Raw genomic sequence first — 18702 nt, 5'->3', positions numbered from 1 at the left:
TGGTATTTTGTTTCATTTTTGGGAATCCTGTTTCCATGCCGCACAGTAGGTGGCGATATACCATTGCCAATATACCATAGAAGAAGAAGATTCCGACACAACGGGGCCTGCAGGAGGACAGGTGACCCTGTACCTGCCTGAAGAAAGTGGGGGTAGGGGGTGCGTGCAGCTGGAAAACAAGACCAAGATGCATTGTTGGCGGTGGTGCTTCATGGGACTTTCATAGCAGGTTAGGAGAGAATTTTCGCTAAACTTAACCTCAGTCTCATAACCTGCTATGTTAATTCTCCTAACCTGCTGCATTAATTTGCCTAACCTTCTGCATCAATTCTCTTAACCTGGTACGAAAAAGTCACTTTGGTATCGAAGTGGCGTGAAGAGAGTCTTTCCCTGTGCTTCATAGCTTAAAAAGCTTCAACTGAAAGCTGAAATAACCTTTTAGGTACCAGCAGAGCTTGGGTAATTATATAACTTGTTACATATAATCTTTAAATTCAAAGGGAAGATGACTTTAAACATCTTGTGGCTGCTGCTTATTTACTAGACCGGGCATGCTATTAAACATATTATCGCCTAATCAGACCATTTTTACTGATCCAGCTGGGTGAGCCTTTTGTGAATTAACACTCGGCACTTTACTTTTTTCCCCATTACTATCTATGACTTTGCTGAGCAGGGTGTTTTCCTCCTCCAGAAACCTGTACTCCAGGGGCTGGGGTGAGAGGGCCGCCTGCACGCCCAGCTCATAGTGCCCCCCTCCGTTCCCGTCCAGCCGGAGACCCTCCAGCCTGCGTCTGGAGGGTCTCTGCGTCTGGAGGGCTACTTACTATGACTGTGATTTGTGGTTGTCCCTCCTATCTTAAGATGAATGCAAGTCTGAATTCAAAACTGTAAGTCGTTCTCGATAAAAGCGTCTGCCAAATGACTCAAATGTAATGTTGAGCATAGCACAAATGTTCAACCAACCTTTACTTGGTGATACTTTCTCAATTACCGACTTGGAAGACAACATGTCTTCTAAACTTCCAAGTCTAGTTGCAGGAGGTTCATTTGAATGTAGAAAATGCTCCGTTATTACATTTAAGAAATGTTTTGCTCCATGAAGTAATCCAACAATGTGTACTTCTTTGATGAAGTTTAACGGTGGTTGACATCCAATAAATGTTGCATTACCGCCACCTACTAGACTGGAGTACAACTCCCTTATACTTTGCTTGAAAAAATGAATAAACAAACACCCTACCAATACCCTAAAACTAAACTCACTAAAACATATCTATATTTTTAAAACACCACCCTACTCCACTATTTAAATCTATTTAGTCCTACTTCAGGCAAACAGCCTGAAAGGATGGGACATCCACCACTTAACACACCCTGTAACTCTTCTGACGTCAAGTCTTTGACAACCAAATGCCTCTCTGCAGCTGCCACAACAACCTCAATTATCTGCGACGTACGTTCCATCCCTGCAGTACAGTTGATAACCAGGGCTATAAATGCAATCTTACTGAAACATATCACTTGTTTGACTATGTACGGTACAGGTACAGATATACTACTTACACCACTCCTCTCAGGATCCCTCCCCATTGACTCATCTTCCTCTACTTCCTTCACTGCCTCAGCATATGAAAACTTTTGCACTACTCTAACCCTGGAAACCTCAACCTGCCTCTCTCGCACCGGACATTTCTGATCCCCAGCCCCATGGGCACCCCTACAATTAACACATACTGTATCACTACTTTTCCCAATGCTACACATTCCTTTGTCTCATGCCCTTCGGCACACTTCTCACACCTTTGAACTGCCCTCCTACACACTGCTGCCACATGCCCATAAGCTCGACACCTGTAACATCGTAATGTATTCGGCACAAAAGCTCGTACAGGATAACTTATGTATCCTAACGTCAATTTGTCAGGCAAAGACTCACCACTCACGCCACCCAGTCTGCGTCGCACCAAACGACAAGCATCACAAATACCGGGAATCTTCCCCTCAGTTGGTAAACTTTCACATTTTCCGCTACCCCAGTAATCACTCCTTTCAATGGCAGCCTTTTCTTGATAGCAAAACAATTTCTTTCCCCCATTAGTTTAACGCGGAGCGAAACTGCTCCCTCTGACCAGCAGAAACACAATTATCACAAGACCACTTTTTGTTACCCTCACCGATTCCACAGCACCCAACTCTGATTTCACCCACCCTGAAACCACAAATGGATCAGCCAAAAGGCAAGGGTCCACTTTTTCCACTCCCACTGTCAAGGATTCTTCTTCATCCTGACACTCGGTGCAAGCCTCGGGCTCCGAGAACTTCACCACACCTACCACCTCTGATACTAAGCCCTCATTCACTTCCATTTCTCATCCTGTCTCAATCTCACTCTGCTAACACTTTCTACTATTTTTCTTTAACAAACCGTCCCTCTTTTTACCCACCATTTTTAACTGACTGGAGCTCACCATCTTCCTCACTCTCCTCTGCCTCTCTTTTACCCTCCATTCCTCCTCCATATTCCAAGTATACGTCTCCTTATGATAATACTGCACATCTCCTGACCTACATCTTGCTCATTTAACCGGCTGTCACAATCTACCTACAATCAGCACGAACCCCTCGGGATGTGGAGTTCAACAGTGCATCACACTTATAAAGCCACTGCTTCGTCTTGATGTTCTTCTTTATCAATATCTACCGCAACGCTTTTCCATTTCAAACACGTTCACTCATCCAACCACCATCCACTGTCTCACTTCCTTTTCCGTCCACCTTCCCAATCCCCTGAATACTACTCCTGCAAACGCTGTACTAGAAGGATCCCAACAATGTGTACGCCACCATTTTGTCTATTTCAACTCTTCTCATTGTTCAAGGCAGGTGAGTGTCATCATGACATGCAGCACGTTGGGGTGGACACACACCTATCTCAATCAGTGAGGTGGTTTGATTAATCTCGCCCGGCTGCCCATGTTAGCGTGTTTTGCAATGACTGCATTCTATTTGACTGTGAGCCAAGTGCCCTGCTCTGTCTGAAGGTGAAGTCAGCTCAAAACAAAAGTGAGTAGACTAATTAAGCACTTGTAGAAATAAGTAGGATTCTGTGTTTTTCCATGCAGAAGTGGTTGCTTTTGATAAACGCTTTATCTGCCTTTCCAATGAAAACTAGTTAGAAAATGTGAAAATATATTTGTTGGAAAAGAGATGTTTCTGGACGATGCACCATGCTGCCTTAATGACAAAATGACCAAGCAGCACAGATGAATGTTTGTTTAAGAAGGGTGCTCCTCTAGGGTTGCCAACTGTCCCTTAATAGCCGGGATGTCCCTGATATTGGGATAAATTGAGTTGACCCATACGGGACCTCCCTTGACCCGTATATTCATCCAATCACAGTATAGCATAAACGCGCCAATTCCTGCTAAGTAATTTCTGTTATTGTTCAGTCGGTTTGGCATATCAAGGAAATATGGATAAACCTGCAAAAAAGACTGTGCAGCTACAGCAAGCAATGTGAAGCAAAAAATACATGGGTTAAACCCGTCAGTGACTCAACGAAAGCTTTCTGTACTTTATGCGTCGGGAATTCTCAATTGGCCATGGAGGGGAGATTGACCGAACTCAGCATGCATCCACAGAAATGCACAAGGCCATGCTAGCTAAAGGTGCTAGCAATATCGGTGCATTCTTCGTGACGCTACTGCGGAAATTGGAAAACACCTCTCCGTTTACCAGTTATTGAGCAGTGCCAACAATCGCATTCTGAAAGTTAATTGCCCAGCTCACATAGCTCATAATGCCTGCAAGCACGCCTGCGATCAGCTGTCAGTGGATATTGAGACAATCTTGCTTGTTTGTAGGTGACCAAATACATATTTTCCACCATAATTTGCAAATAAATTCATGAAAAATCCTACAATGTGATTTTCTGGAATTTTTTTCCTCATTTTGTCTGTCATAGTTGAAGTGTACCTATGATGAACATTACAGGCCTCTCTCATCTTTTTAAGTGGGAGAACTTGCACAATTGGTGGCTGACTAAATACTTTTTTGCCCCACTGTACATGTATTTCCGCAACAGAATTAAAAAGTGATTTTGGACTGACCAATGTAGATAGTTTCAAATACATGAAACTTAAAAGTTACATATCACAGAATTTCAATTTGAATTATTTTGGACATCAGAGCAACCTTTAGGGAATCTTATCTGAGTCAAAAAGGATGTTCATATGATAGGGAAGATATACAAAACCATGCAGAGAGCATTTCAAACTGACAGTCTCTTAGGAAAAAATATAAACTATTGAAACCAAGATTTACAAATAATTGATGTTGGCACAAGATGAAGGGAAAGTTAGAGCATAACTAACGATATTACAGTTAACACAATGTACTTAATCCAGTATAAACTAATGTATAGAATGTATTATACAAGAGACACAATTTTACAAATTATACAGCACAACAGGCAGTCATGTTTCATGTGTAAAACTCATAATGACTCAATAATCCAAGCTTTCTGGGAATGCTATAAAGTCTGGAAGTTGTGGGCAGAGCTATAAAGTTTGCTGTCAGAAGTATTACAAGGTAAACTTACTTTTAATCCATCTGTCTGCATATTTCAAGACATGGAATATGGGGGTGTAGTGAGATACCCAATGGTCTGGACGATTCTCTTCTCATCACTGATCTTGAAAAAATGTATACTAAAAACTTGGAAATCAATCAATCTGCCATCATTGACACAATGGAAAAATCGAATGATTTATTATTGAAATATTGAAATGGCATGGGCGACTGAGAAAAACAAATTGGTACAATTTCAAGGCCAAGTGGCAAACAAAAATGCAGATGAGTGTTTTTGGAGTGAAAAGAAAGTGTGGGGGGTAATTTGAAAAAGGCAGTTAAGAGTTGTAACATTAGAATGAGTGTTGAAGGGGAGCATGGATAGGCTAAATGTATTGTCAAAAACAAAACACAAACATACAAGGATCCCTGACGAATCAAGAAAAACTTCACATCCATATTGGGGGGAGGTCTCTCTATCTACCTCGCTCCCTCTGTCTCTCTCTCTCTCTCTCTCTCTCTCTATCTGTCTCTCTGTGTCCCAGTTGTCAGACAGTGGGGAGAGCCATGTGGCCAGGACTCACGAGGGCTATGCAGCAGTGTCTGTTCTCTCAGAAGGAGGTGCCTGGGATACTGGGTGTTATCGTTAGTATCCCTGTCTCATTATGGACACTGACCCTAACAAACAAACCTATATAAAGCTTCAATCTGCTAAATTGTTTTCAAATAAAGTAAAGGGGAATAAAGTTAAATAATGCAAGCCTCAATAGAACTAATGTGACTTCTTCTCCCTCTAGTTTCCTCCTCTACCAGCCAAGCCTCAGGTAAATGTACCAACCAATGTTATGAAACAACTTGGAATGTATTTTTAATATAAATATTTCACTTACCTAGAGCCTATTTTGACCCTATTAATCTATATTATTGATTGCTGTGTTGAGGAAGATGGCGCCGAAGGGTAGGGCTGTCGTCTTATCGGCTCTTAACCAACCATGCTATTTTGTTTGTCTTTTCACGTTGTTCGTAACTTATTTTGTACATAATGTTGCTGCTAATGTCTCTTATGACTGAAAGGAGCTTCTGGACATCAGAACTGGGATTACTCACCTCAAATTGGATGAGGAGTTCTTCAATGAGTCGGACGCGAGGGATATACTACGGACACCCGACCAGGCCCCGATCCCCGTGATTCGCTGGAAAAGGAAACACAGGTTTCGCGGAAAGAGATCAGGATGCCTTGTGAGGATCCGGATAAGAGGGGCTAACCTGCCCTTACCTTCTGTTCTGCTAGCTAATGTTCAATCGCTGGAAAATAAATGTGACGAACTGAAAGCACCTATATCCTACCAATGAGACATTAAAAACTATAATATCTTATGTTTCACAGAGTCGTGGCTGAACGACGACATTAAGAACATACAGCTGGCGGGTTAAGCACTCTTTCGGCAGGACAGAACAGCAGCCTCTGGTAAGACATGGGGTGGGGGCCTATGCATTTATGTAAACAACAGCTGGTGCACGATATCTAAGGAAGTCTCAAAGTTTTGCTCGCCTGAGGTAGAGTATCTCATGATAAGCTGTAGACCACACTATCTACCTAGACAGTTTTCATCTGTATTTTCCGATGCTGTCTCCAAACCACCACAGACAGATGCTGGCACTGTCTAAATGAGCTCAATGAGCTGTATTCCGCCATAAGAAAACAGGAAAACACTAATCCAGAAGTGCCGCTCCTAGCGGCCCGGTAACTTTAATGCAGGGAAACTTAAATCAGTTTGACCTAATTTCAATCAGAATGTTAAATGTGCAACCAGAGGGGGAAAAAAATCTAGACCATTTTTACTCCACACACAGAGAAGTGTACAAGGCTCTCCCTCACCCACCATTTGGCAAATCTGACCATAACTCTATCCTCCTGATTCCTGCTTACAAGCTAAAATTAAAACAGGAAGCACCAGTGACTCGATCTATAAAAAAAAGTGGTCAGATGAAGCAGACGCTAAACTACGGGACTGTTTTGCTAGCACAGACTGGAATATGTTCTGGGGTTCTTCCGATGGCTTTGAGGAATACACCACATCGGTCACTGGTTTCATCAACAAGTGCAACGAGGCCATCGTCCCCACAGTGACTGTACGTACATACCCAAACCAGAAGCCATGGATTAAAGGCAACATTCGCACTGAGCAAAAGGGTAGAGCTGCCCCTTTCAAGGAGCGGGACTGTAACCCGGAAGCTTATAAGAAATCCCGCTATGCCCTCCGACGAACCATCAAACAGGCAAAGCGTCAATACAGGACTACACCGGCTCTGACGCTCGTCAGACGTGGCAGGCCTTGCAAACTATTACAGACTACAATGGGAAGCACAGCCCAGAGCTGCCCAGTGACACGAGCCTACCAGACGGGATAAATAACTTCTATGCTCACTTCGAAGCAAGTAACACTGAAACATGCATGAGATCATCAGCTGTTCCCGGACGACTGTGTGATCAGGCTCTGCGCAGCCGATGTGAGTAAGACCTTGAAACAGGTCAACATTCACAAGGCCGGTGGGCCAGACGGATTATCAGGATGTGTACTCTGAGCATGTGCTGACCAACTGGCAAGTGTCTTCACTGACATGTTCAACCTCTCCCTGTCTGAGTCTGTAATACAAACATATTTCAAGCAGACCACCATAGTCCCTGTGCCCAAGAACACTAAGGTAACCTGCCTAAATGACTACCGATCCGTAGCACTCAGGTCTGTAGCCATGAAATTCTTTGAAAGGCTGGTCATGGCTCACATCAACACCATTATCCCAAAAACCCTAGACTCATTTCAATTTGCATACCGCACCGACAGATCCACACATGATGCAATCTCTATTGCACCACACACTGCCCTCTCCCACCTGGACAAAAGGAACGGCTATGTGAGAATGCTATTCATTAACTACAGCTCAGCGTTCAACACCATAGTGCCCTCAAAGCTAACCACTAAGCTAAGGGCCCTGGGACTAAACACCTCCCTCTGCAACTGGATCCTGGACTTCCTGACGGGCCGCATCCAAGTGGTAAGGGTAGATAACAACACATCCGGCACGCTGATCCTCAACACGGGGGCCCCTCAGGGGTGCATGCTCAGTCCCCTCCTGTACTCCCTGTTCACTCATGACTGCACTGTCAGGCACGAATCCAACACCATCATTAGGTTTGCTGATGACACAACAGTGGTAGGCCTGATCACTGACAACGATGAGACAGCCTATAGGGAGGAGGTCAGAGTCCTGACCGTGTGGTGCAAGGACAACAACCTCTCCCTCAACGTGATCAAGACAAAAGAGATGATTGTGGACTACAGGAAAACTAGGACTGAGCACGCCCCCATTCTCATCGACGGGGCTGTAGTGGAGCAGGTTGAGAGCTTCAAGTTCCTTGGCGTCCACATCACCAACAAACTAACATGGTCCAAGCACACCAAGACAGTCGTGAAGAGGACACGACAAAATATATTCCCCCTCAGGAGATTGAATTGATTTGGCATGGGTCCTCAGATCCTCAAAAGGTTTTACAGCTGCACCATCGAGAGCATCACTACCTGGTATGGCAACTGCTCGGCCTCCGACCGCAAGGCACTACAGAGGGTAATGCGTACGGCCCAGTACATTACCGGGGCCAATCTTCCTGCCATCCAGGACCTCCATACCAGGCAGTGTTAGAGGAAGGACCTAAAAATTGTCAAAGACTCCAGCCACCCTAGTCATAGATTGCCCCCCCCCCCCCACGCTGCTGCTACTCTCTGTTATTATCTATGCATAGCCACTTTAATACCTCTACCTACTTGTACATAATTACCTCAATTACCTCCACACCGGTGCCCGTGCACATTGACACATTGACTGTGTACTGGCATCCCCTTTATATAGCCCAGCAATTGCTTTTTACTATGTTGTCTAATTATTTGTTATGCTATCTCTTACTTTTTTTTCTTCTTAAAACTGCATTGTTGGTAAAGGGCTTGTAAAGTAAGCATTTCACTGTAAGGTGTACACCTGTGGATTCGGCGCAGGTGACAAATACAATTTGATTTAATTTGATTTGATATGACACTACAGATCTTAAAAATGTCTTGAAACATAATTGTCTCAAACTTTGCAACGATGTTCTTTATTGGTTAGAAGTGCAATACTTTACTATAATTGCTCTGCTCTGTAGGTTTCTTGGCCATGGGCAAGGACTGGCGTACGTACTGCATGGCATTGGAGACCTACGTATCTCCAGCAGCTGGGAGCACACACCACGCTCAGCAAGAACAAATGCCTGGAACACATTATTACCACCAAACGCCCTTCTTCTCCAGCTGTTTAATCCTAATCTCTTCTCAATGTTCTACCCTTTCCTTTTCATTTTATTGGTCAAATCACCTCAATGTGTTTGACTTGTGTCTGTTCTGGTGGGTTTTCACCAATAATCCCCTGTTGGATTTAGAGTTACAACTTGCCATTTCCTGTTGTATTTGTTGTACTTCGTAACATGGTAAACTTAGTAGCTAGGGATAATAACTCAATAATAAAGATTCCACACAATGTTTAAGAGACAGGCAAAAACAGTTAATTCACACTTGTTTTGTGGAGTTTATCAGCATAGGGTTAGCAACATCCACAAGGTTAGCCACTTGCCCATGGGCTACATATAGGCTACTAAATATGTTTACTTCGTGTTAGTCGCTTTGGATAAAAGTGTCTACTACATCAGCATGTTAATATTATCATCTTTAAAAGGAAAAGTCACAGACATGTTAGTGCTGAGAATGAGGACATCAAAAACAGATCTGATAAGTGCATTTGGAAAGTATTCAGACCCCTTGACTTTTTCCACATTTTGTTGCGTTACAGCATTATTCTAACATTGATTAAATAATTCTTCCCCTCATCAGTCTACACACAATACCCCATAATGAAGAAGCAAAAACAGGTTTTTAGCTTTAAAAAAAACCCTGAAATATCTGTATATTTGTATATTGCAAAATATACTGTAGATGGCCATCTGTTTGTGGTCTGTGGGAGCGTGCTGAAGTAAGTAATTGGAAAATCTGACTTTGTCAAATGGAGATACTGTCTGTACAGAAACATACACACTTTAACATGACATTCCCTGTTAGTTGTGCACTTTAAAAGCATATGCTTCATTTGATGACATTGCGAGAGTGCTTTTCTTGTTCAGGAATGCAACAATTTGTGATTTGTCCATTAGACCAAAGAGGAAGTAGCTAACTGACTGGTTTCGACAATAGGTTGTTTTTACAAAGATAGTTGGCTGTAACAAACTTAGGCTTAAAAATACAAACATTTTACATTTTTGTTGTCAACTTCAAGGATTATGAATTCTTCAAGGTGTACCAGCTATTTGGCAGAAATATAAGATTCATATGTTAAAATGGGTGATATATCAGTTTGAATAGCCACCAATGAAACCTCTTGCAATAGTGATTGCGAAAGATGTTTCCATACACATCAAACCACATCTCCCTTTTTTTTAAATGGCTGAAGTCATCCGTCTCTATTACAAAACAGCAATATAAAAAGGGAACTAGGTAAATCACAAGCCATTCAAGGCACTTTACATGTCTCTGCTTCACAAAAAAAAAAAAAAGTAGCTAAACGATAGTATCACCATCTTAAAACAATTCCATATGTTCGCATAGGTAAACCCGCCCCTGATTTCCTGTGCCCAGTTAACCACTAAACATGTGTTATTGGAGAGTGAAATATATTTATAGTTAAGTGTGCCAGATAAAGCCTCATGATACTGGGCACAATACTGTTAGAGATCTCTCTGTATTATAAGGCTGTGATCCTTGTATAGTGGTTCTAGGAGGATCTGCCTGTCTTGATACTGGCGTACTCTATTTCTCCACTGTTCTCCAGACTCACTGCTGCCTTCCCTTTTCCTGTCATGTGGACGATGGTGCAGTATATCACTGAGGGATCATCCTATATAAAGGGACGATAAGAAACACAAGATACATTCAGAGACACAGGCAATGCTACTAACATCTGGGGATGCACAAATTCACACTATTTTACATGATATATAACGCTTATACCACCACACACACACACTAAACGTTTTCTTACTGGAGCACTGAGTGGTGTAGTTGTATCCTCTTGGTTGGCGTTTCTGTGTTGAACCGTAGCATTCATTGCATTGGGATCATCCTAGAGAGGGAAGATACAATGAGACACATACTGTATAATGAAGTTGCAACATTCATTAGCACACAAATAACACAGGGATTGAGATGTCATCTTTTTTGAGACAGAAAATAAGGCACACATACAGTAACTTTGAACCCTTAACCATATAACAACACAATGATAAGTGGGATGTATTCTTTCTATCTTCATTCCCCATCACTCTCACTGTTTTAGAGCTTCTAAATGATTCATTAACCTCATCATTATTCTCTCCTCCTGTTTTGCTCCCTCTACTATTATTCCCTGTGGTTTTCTTTCCTGGGATAAAAAAAACAGAGTTTAGTACACAAAATGAACCATTCCCACATTCCACATTGCTTTTTTTAGTGGTTGCAATTGTGGATAAATACTTTTGTTTCTCTTGTATATGTACAAAGCCATTCCAGCGATGATCAGTATGACTGGTAGGACAGCCATTAAGACGTATTGGATTGGATTGTTTTGCAGAGAGGATGCAGATGGAGCTTCTCCTGACGTCCTCACTGTGTCTGTTCCTACAGGATATGGACATGTTTAGTCAGTCTACAGTATAACAGGGAGCTTTGCTCGGTGCAAAACAGAATACTGTGGTCAGCTTGTATGCTGATGTAGTTTTTTGTTCAAATGTCATCAATTCGAACCTGTCAGACAGAAAATGTAATGACAATTTGATAGAAACCAGTCGCAGATGTGTGTAATTTTGAGACATTTGAATAATTTCCTTGAAATATTCTGCCTGTGGAGTATAATTTCATGATATTCATTGGACATAAACTGACCATTAGAAGCAGTTGTTGGTAGTGCTTTTGTAGTCTCTGGCAAGGTCTTTATCCCCTTACAGACTTATTTTGTTATGCACATCTTATATGAGCATGAAAAAGTCAACTTAAATGGTGAATGCAGTGCTTGTTTTTCAGTGTGCAGACAACACTCATAAAATGGATCATTATCAGATCTCTTACCTTCAACAGTGATATGTATGTCTCTAGTGTCTTGGTTGTTGATTGTACACCTGTACCACCCCTGATCCTCCTTAGTGATGAATGAGAGAAGAACAGAGAGGTTCCCTGGAGAGCTCTCAGTGTTAAACATTGCCACTCTGTCTCTGTAGAGATCACACTTGGTTAATGGTATAGCGGGGAGTTTAGTCCATGTCAGTTTGTGAGGTTTAGCCTGGAGTTCATTGCAGGAGCAGGGCAGGAGCACAGACTGGCCCGGGGATCGAACTATCTCCAGTTGGTTAGAGTCTGACAAACTGCAGCCTGTTGAAACACGTAGAAATGTGTTATACTTACTTTTTTTCATTTTAAATGATGGTAGTTCTCTACAACTTCTACCATGAACGCATAAGACTACCCATTACTAACAGTATTGCTGCTATTCTTCTTGTACACAAATAGTAATCTGAAAAAGCTGATATATTTTTATGGACTGTACTTATTGTTTGTTTGTACCGATGTTTGCCGTATACTGTTGCTTCCTGTCATACTTTCTATACACATCCATCTAAGCCTGAGACTCTAAGTCTCTTCTCTTCTGATGTCCCTGTATGTGTTCCTGTCTTCTCTATCCTTGATTGGACACCTGACAAAGTGCAGCCTGTTGAAACTGTCGTGGAATATCTAATCAAAGGGAAGAGAGACTGCAGATTCTTTCAAACAACACTTTATTATAAGAGAATCAACTATCCACTAAACAGTGCATAGTTGAAAAGCTCAACGAACAGTGCTGTTTCAATGCTTTTATAGAGAAAAACATACAACCCCTTTCTGTATATGTGGCAGTCAGCAGATTGTGTGTAAAAGGTCATTCGATGTCTGTGTAAACTTAAGATAGCCCTCTGGCTATCAACCTTGTGCTCATACATCTAACTGCATTCACAACAACAAACACTATATTTTACTCCTTTCTGCAAGGTTCCATACATGTGACTTTCTGTAGATAGTAAACCCACAGGATTTCACATGCTGCGGTGGCATCCAAATGTCTCTTAGCTGTAAGACCAGTCTTATGACTAAGTCACACCAGACAAGTTTGTATCAGGTGAGAAAAAACACTAACATATAACAAGAGACTATTCTTTAAGCAGTAAAACACAGGATAGCATGACTAATTATGTAATTTTCCACAACAAAACAGAGCAATTTGTTGAGGGAAACCTACTTGATCAATTTTAGATCATGGTAGCTCTCTACAACTGCTAACATGAACACGTAAGACTACCCATTACTAACAGTATTACTGCTAGCCTTCAGTATTATCAATGCCATATACTGTAGTAATCTGAAATAGCTTATATATTTGATGGACCAAACCATGAATGGTTTTGTACAGATGTTTGCCTTCTACTGTTATACTTTCTATATACAGCTGTCTAAGCCTGAGATTAATATTTTACCTTTAACATGGAGTCTGATGTCCCTCTCTATGTCCCAGTTGTCACTATCCTCAAGTGTACATCTGTAATCTCCCTGATCATCCTGAGTGAGGTGTGAGAGGAGGACAGAGAGGTTCCCAGGGTGTTTTCTATTTAACAGCTCCACTCTGTCTATGTAGAGATCACTCTGGGTTAATATCACAGGCTCCTGACCTAGGGTTAATTTAGTCCAGGTGAGTCTGGGAGTATCAAACTGACGTACAGTACAGGAGCAGGGCAGGAGAACAGACTGGCCTGTGAATGCAGTGATCTCCTGCAGTGGATGGTTAGTGCCTGACAGAGTACAGCCTGTTGAAACACAGAGCAACATCATTCTTATTACTATGAGTATTATTACAATTCTGCATGTACACAGTACAATCCATTATGGGCAGTGCTTTCTAAAATGAAGTCTGAAACTATGAGCAATTATTTGAGAGATCTGCAACAGAATCCACACATGCCATTTAGCAGACACTTTTATCCAAAGTAAATCAGAGGTTTATTTGACCACAAGTTTTTTTTTAAATATGCCATAAATATTGTTTATGAACCAGAAAAAGAACTGCAGAAGGATGACTTGATAAACAATCTCCCCAGAGTAAGAGCAACAAGCAACACTGTATGCGATTGTGTACACTTTGTATACTAAACGCATTAGTATTTTTTTCCACATTTCTTTTCAGTAACAGTGAGGTCTCCATGACCACATACAGGTTAAGACAGTAGGACTCACCTTCATTTCCTGCAGTAATGTGAAGGATTGAGCTGATCAGAAACACAGAGATCCACATGATGATGACGGTCTCCTGATGTTGAAAGACAGAAACGGTATGTTCTGTGTGTGTGTTGAGAGAAGGACTGAGTTTTCCCTGTGAGTGTAGACTGACAATATGTGTACCTATGTGACATGGGAAGTAAAAGTAGAGTGTAAATGGTATGTCCTGACTCTCACCCCACATCTGGTTACATACCTCTCTGCTTCTCCTTTTTCTCTAACTAGTCATTCTCCTCTCCTTATAGTCAGCTCTTCTAAAAATGTCCATTTTTGAATGGAAGCATAGTTCATTTGACCATGATAATCTTAGCCATGACAAAATGACCGCCAATCTGTCATTTCATAAATGGAAAACTGCTCAGCCACTTTAGAGGCAGGTATTGCATAATTCCCCAAAATCAACAAAGGCATACTGGTTGAAGAGAATTTCTATCGTCATTGTGTAATCAATACGATGGGAGACAGAGTGCTGGTTTCCAGCGCAGGGCGCAGCAGTTGTTTATTAGCAAATGACCATGGGAGGAGGCATACACAGGGACTCCAAAAAGGTAACAGTACAGGCAGGGAAAAGGCTAATAACATAGTACGGGAGATCAGGTAAGGGGTTGACGACAGGAAATCTGATAGGCAAAAGTACAGGCAGGGAATAGGCAAAAAGGTGTGGTTAGTGAGGATGGCCAAAAACTACACTAAACGGGAGGACTAATACAGAACTAAACAGAGCTCTGACTAGACCATGTAACAAAACAAACAATACCTCACAATGGTGGGGTGCAAAGAACTGAACTAAATAGTGTGTGATAATGACATACAGGTGTGTGAACAGGTGATCAGAATTCAGGTGATTGGGATCTGGAGCGTGAGCTGCGTTCAAAGGATCTATGTGTTTGAGAGTGTGAGTTGGAAGCAGACATTACACATTGCAATATAACTCCACATACCACCATTAGAGACTAAGCATGAATTTAGCAGAACTATGATTCTAAACATTGCCAATGTATGTACATAAAACACCACAACTTATCAAAATGAAGAGAAGAGCGTACTTTTTGTTCAAACTTTATTGCCTTATTGCCATAGATTTTCCTATTCTTTACACTGTTAATAAAAGTAATGATATTAATTTCATTTAGAAAAGTAATATATCATACATATTTACAGAATGCATTTAATTTATGGTATTATAGAAGAGAAGTAAAAGACTAAATACATAATGTAATTTGTATCAAATTTGAATTCTATCATATGGTATTTTAAATGCGTTGTAAGATCAAGATTTGAATGTGAAGAGGGAAACATATTTACAGGGAAGTAATACATGGTAACAATAACCACACATACTGTATAATGGGTCTAGGAGGATCTGCCCATCTTAATGCTGGCCTACTCTGGCCGTCATTGTAAATAAGAATTTGTTCTTAATTGACTTGCCTAGTTAAATAAAGGTTAAATAAACACAAATTCTCCACTGTTCTCCGGACTCACTGCTGCCTTCCCTTTTCCTGTCATGTGGACGATGGTGCAGTATATCACTGAGAGATCATCCTATATAAAGGGACGATAAGAAACACAAGATACATTCAGAGACACAGGCACTGCAGCATCTAGGGATGTAGATTCGTGCTAATTTACACTATAAATACCCTGAGTGCTCTTCCCATGGCATAGACTGACCAGGTGAACGCTACCCTTATTGATGTTGCTGGTTAAATCCACATCAATTAATGTAGATGAAGAGGAGGAGACAGGTTAAAGAAGGATTTTTAAGCCTTGAGACATGGATTGTCAATGTGTGCCATTCAGAGGGTGAATGGGCCAGACAAAAGATTTAAGTGATTTTGAACAAGGTATGGTAGTAGGTGCCAGGCGCATCGGTTTGAGTGTGTCAAGAACTGCAACGCTGCTGGGTTTTTCACGCTCAACAGTTTCCTGTGTGTATCTAGAATGGTCCACCACCCAAAGGACATCCAACTTGACACAACTGTGGGAAGCATTGGAGTCAACACAGGCCATCTTTTCTGTGGAATGCTTTCGACACCTTGTAAAGTCCATGCCCCGACAAATTGAGGCTGTTCTTAATTTTGTACACTCAGTGTATTTATGCTAACACACACACACACACACACACTGCACTTACTCTTACTGGTGCACTGTAGAGTGTTGTTGTCTCCTCTTGGTTGATGTATGCTGCGGTTCACACAGAAACATTGCATAGGGATCATCATCCTAAAGAGGGAAGAAGGGTAGAAATACAATGAGACACGTAATACACACATGATACAGATGCAAAATCCATTAGCACACAAGTAGCACAATGATTGAGATGCAATCTTTCTTGAGACATTCATTTTCCCCCTGAATTTGACATGATTTAATCAATAACAGTCTTAAAGACAAACACATGCACACAAACATTATCTTACTGGTGTAATGAGTGGTGTGGTTGTCTTGTCACATAAACCAGTGTTTCTGTCTGCAACTGTGGAATACATTGCAGAGGGATCATCCTATAGAGGAGAGATACAATGAGAAACAAACAGTAACTTTGTCTAATTGACCATCCTCATATAAATAACACAATGATAAATGGGATGTATTCTTTCATCAGATCTTAATATCCCCACACTCTCAATGTGATAGAGCACGTGTCAAACTCATTCCACGGAGGGCCGAGTATCTGTGGGTTTTGGTTCCTCCCTTGTACTTCATTAAGGAATTAAGGTGACTGATTGGTAAGTAGTTGAAAGGAGAAACCAAAATCCAGAAGACACTAGGCCCTCCATGGAATGCGTTTGACACCCCTAGAAGATAGAGCTTCTAAATAATTGATTTACCTTTTATCGTTATTTTTTCCCCCTGTTTTGCTCCAGCTACTTTTCTCCTCTGTTTTTCTTTCTTAGGGATAAAATAACAGTGAGTTTAATACACACAATAAGTCCTGTCACTTTCCCCCAACTAAACTCATTGCTTATCTATGTGGTTGCAATTGTGGACAAGTAACCATTATTTATCCTGTATCTGTACAGAGCAACTCCAGCCATGATGGGAATGACTGGTAGATCAGCCAGTACAATGTAAATGATTGTAGATTGAGCTTTCTCTGAAGTCCCCCAAGTGTCTGTCCCTACAGGACTTGGTGACTCTTCCAGTCCACGCTAAAAATAGAGTCTGTGATCACTTGCATATCGATCTAGCTTTTTGTTCACACATCGTCACACAAGTATGGTTTTAACCAGCAACAGTCGTTAGCAATATAAGACATTTTAATGATTTACACTGACTTTTAGAGGAAGTTGTTGGTTGGGATGTTCTAGTTTTGGGTTGAGTTATTGGTGGTGGTGGGTGTTTTGGTTTGCTCTGACTAACAGAAAGTGGATCATTAGGTCCGTGTCAATACTACCCATTACTAACAGTATTGCTGCTAGCCTTCAGTATTACCAATGCCATATACTGTAGTAATCTGAAATAGTTTATATATTTAATGGAACAAACCATGAATTGTTTGTACAGATGTTTGCCTTATACTGTTGCTTCCTGTCATATTTTCTATACACAGCTATCTAAGGCTGAGATGCATCTCTTACCTTTTACAAAGAGTCTGATGTACAGTATGTGTTCCTGTCTTCTCTATCCTTGATTGTACGCCTTTACACCCCATGATCCTCCTTAATGATGTGTGAGAGGTGGAGAGAGAGGTTCCCACAATATTTAACATATCCACATTGTACCTGTAGAGATCACTCTGGGTTAATGGTATCCAACACTCACTGTTTTGTTTTTGGAAGTTCCATGTGAGGCTTTGAGGTTTAGCTTAGAGGTCAGCACAGGAGCAGGGCAGGAGAACAGACTGGCCTGAGAAGACGTGGATCTCCTTCAGATTACATTCTACGAGAGTACAACCTACAGAGACACAGAGCAAAATAGCCAAACGCATCATACTGTGACACTTTCTGTATTTTGAAAGCTCTATATCTTGAAAGCTTGATTGTTGACTTGCAAAACATTTTTACTGTATGAACAGTGGACTAATGAAACAAATACCAAAATATATTTTCTTTAACTTTGGAACATGAATTGACAGGTCTGAGAGTTATCAAAGGTTTTTATTTCAGACAATACAGATCTATGCTATAAAACATTTTGGGTAAACCATACAAAACAAGACATCCATCTGTATTGACTGACTGTTGATAAATGTATTGATAAATACAGACTTATAAAAGCAACCAGCATCACTCTTATAATTTCAGATGTACTAATCTGCAAGATATTCTGCTAATTTTGTATGTCTCAACACATGCAAGATATTTTGGGATACATTTCTCTGATACTTTTACTTGTGCTGAGTAACAGTTGAAAATGCATGTAATATCACAATATTCTGTAGCTACTGTAGGACTCACCTGCAGTGATATGAAGGAAAGAGCACACAGAGATCCACATAATCACTGTCTCCTGGTGTTGAGAGATATGATGCTAACCAAGATAGAAACTGTTTGTGAAAATCTGCCAATGTGCCCTTGAGCAAGGCACTTAACCCTAATTTGCTCCAGGGGTACCGTATTACCATTGCTGACCCTGTATAACAACACCTTTCACTGCACCTATGTGACAGTAAAACAATATTTATTTATGAGTAGTGTAATGTAATGAGAGTTACTCGTACCCTTAATCAGTCCCTTTCGTTTGTGTGTGTGTGTGTGTGTGTGTGTGTGTG

At 41.1% G+C, this 18702-nt stretch overlaps 1 protein-coding gene and 1 long non-coding RNA gene across 7 annotated transcripts; one reads left to right on the top strand and one right to left on the bottom strand.

Annotated features, from left to right (window-relative positions):
• Positions 1-62: 62 nt before the first annotated feature.
• Positions 63-10173, top strand: LOC109895190 (uncharacterized). 2 transcript variants are annotated; one of them, XR_002255967.2, is made up of 5 exons: positions 63-229; positions 5370-5396; positions 5647-5811; positions 5960-6040; positions 8771-10173. It is a non-coding gene; the product is annotated as an uncharacterized LOC109895190 (long non-coding RNA). The 2 variants fall into 2 exon arrangements; XR_004209723.1 differs by lacking the exon at positions 63-229 and adding an exon at positions 1758-5217.
• LOC109895203 (uncharacterized) lies at positions 9128-16936 on the bottom strand. Of its 5 annotated transcripts, none has more exons than XM_031822941.1 (8): positions 13944-14166; positions 13431-13516; positions 13190-13271; positions 11754-12053; positions 11163-11306; positions 11009-11070; positions 10693-10773; positions 9144-10548 (listed from the first exon to the last, which is right to left on the bottom strand). In XM_031822941.1, the coding sequence occupies exons 1-8, from the start codon at positions 13999-14001 to the stop codon at positions 10426-10428; spliced, it is 936 nt and encodes a 311-aa protein (XP_031678801.1). In that variant the 5' UTR covers positions 14002-14166; the 3' UTR covers positions 9144-10425. The 5 variants fall into 5 exon arrangements, 3 of the variants coding, with proteins under 3 accessions (XP_020344435.2, XP_020344442.2, XP_031678801.1); XR_004209722.1 differs by lacking the exon at positions 13190-13271 and adding exons at positions 16123-16211; positions 16409-16492; positions 16820-16936 and having other exon boundaries at positions 9170-10548; positions 10693-11306; positions 13382-13516; positions 13944-15530; XM_020488846.2 differs by having other exon boundaries at positions 9128-10548; positions 13190-13516; positions 13944-14167.
• Between the last annotated feature and the right edge of the window lie 1766 nt (positions 16937-18702).

This window comes from Oncorhynchus kisutch, linkage group LG1, assembly GCF_002021735.2.
Source record: "Oncorhynchus kisutch isolate 150728-3 linkage group LG1, Okis_V2, whole genome shotgun sequence".
Taxonomy (NCBI): domain Eukaryota; kingdom Metazoa; phylum Chordata; class Actinopteri; order Salmoniformes; family Salmonidae; genus Oncorhynchus; species Oncorhynchus kisutch.
This window is presented reverse-complemented; position numbering and strand designations above follow the sequence as displayed.

What these genes read in the sequence shown, in the direction of transcription:
- LOC109895203 (XM_020488846.2), bottom strand. Translation starts at nt 14,001, where the DNA reads ATGTGGATCTCTGTGTTTCTGATCAGCTCAATCCTTCACATTACTGCA. An exon ending in CATACATATCACTGTTGAAG is followed by an intron (nt 11,307 to 11,753) that starts GTAAGAGATCTG and finishes CATATCCTGTAG; the next exon opens with GAACAGACACAGTGAGGACG. An exon ending in CATATACAAGAGAAACAAAA is followed by an intron (nt 11,071 to 11,162) that starts GTATTTATCCAC and finishes TTTTTATCCCAG; the next exon opens with GAAAGAAAACCACAGGGAAT.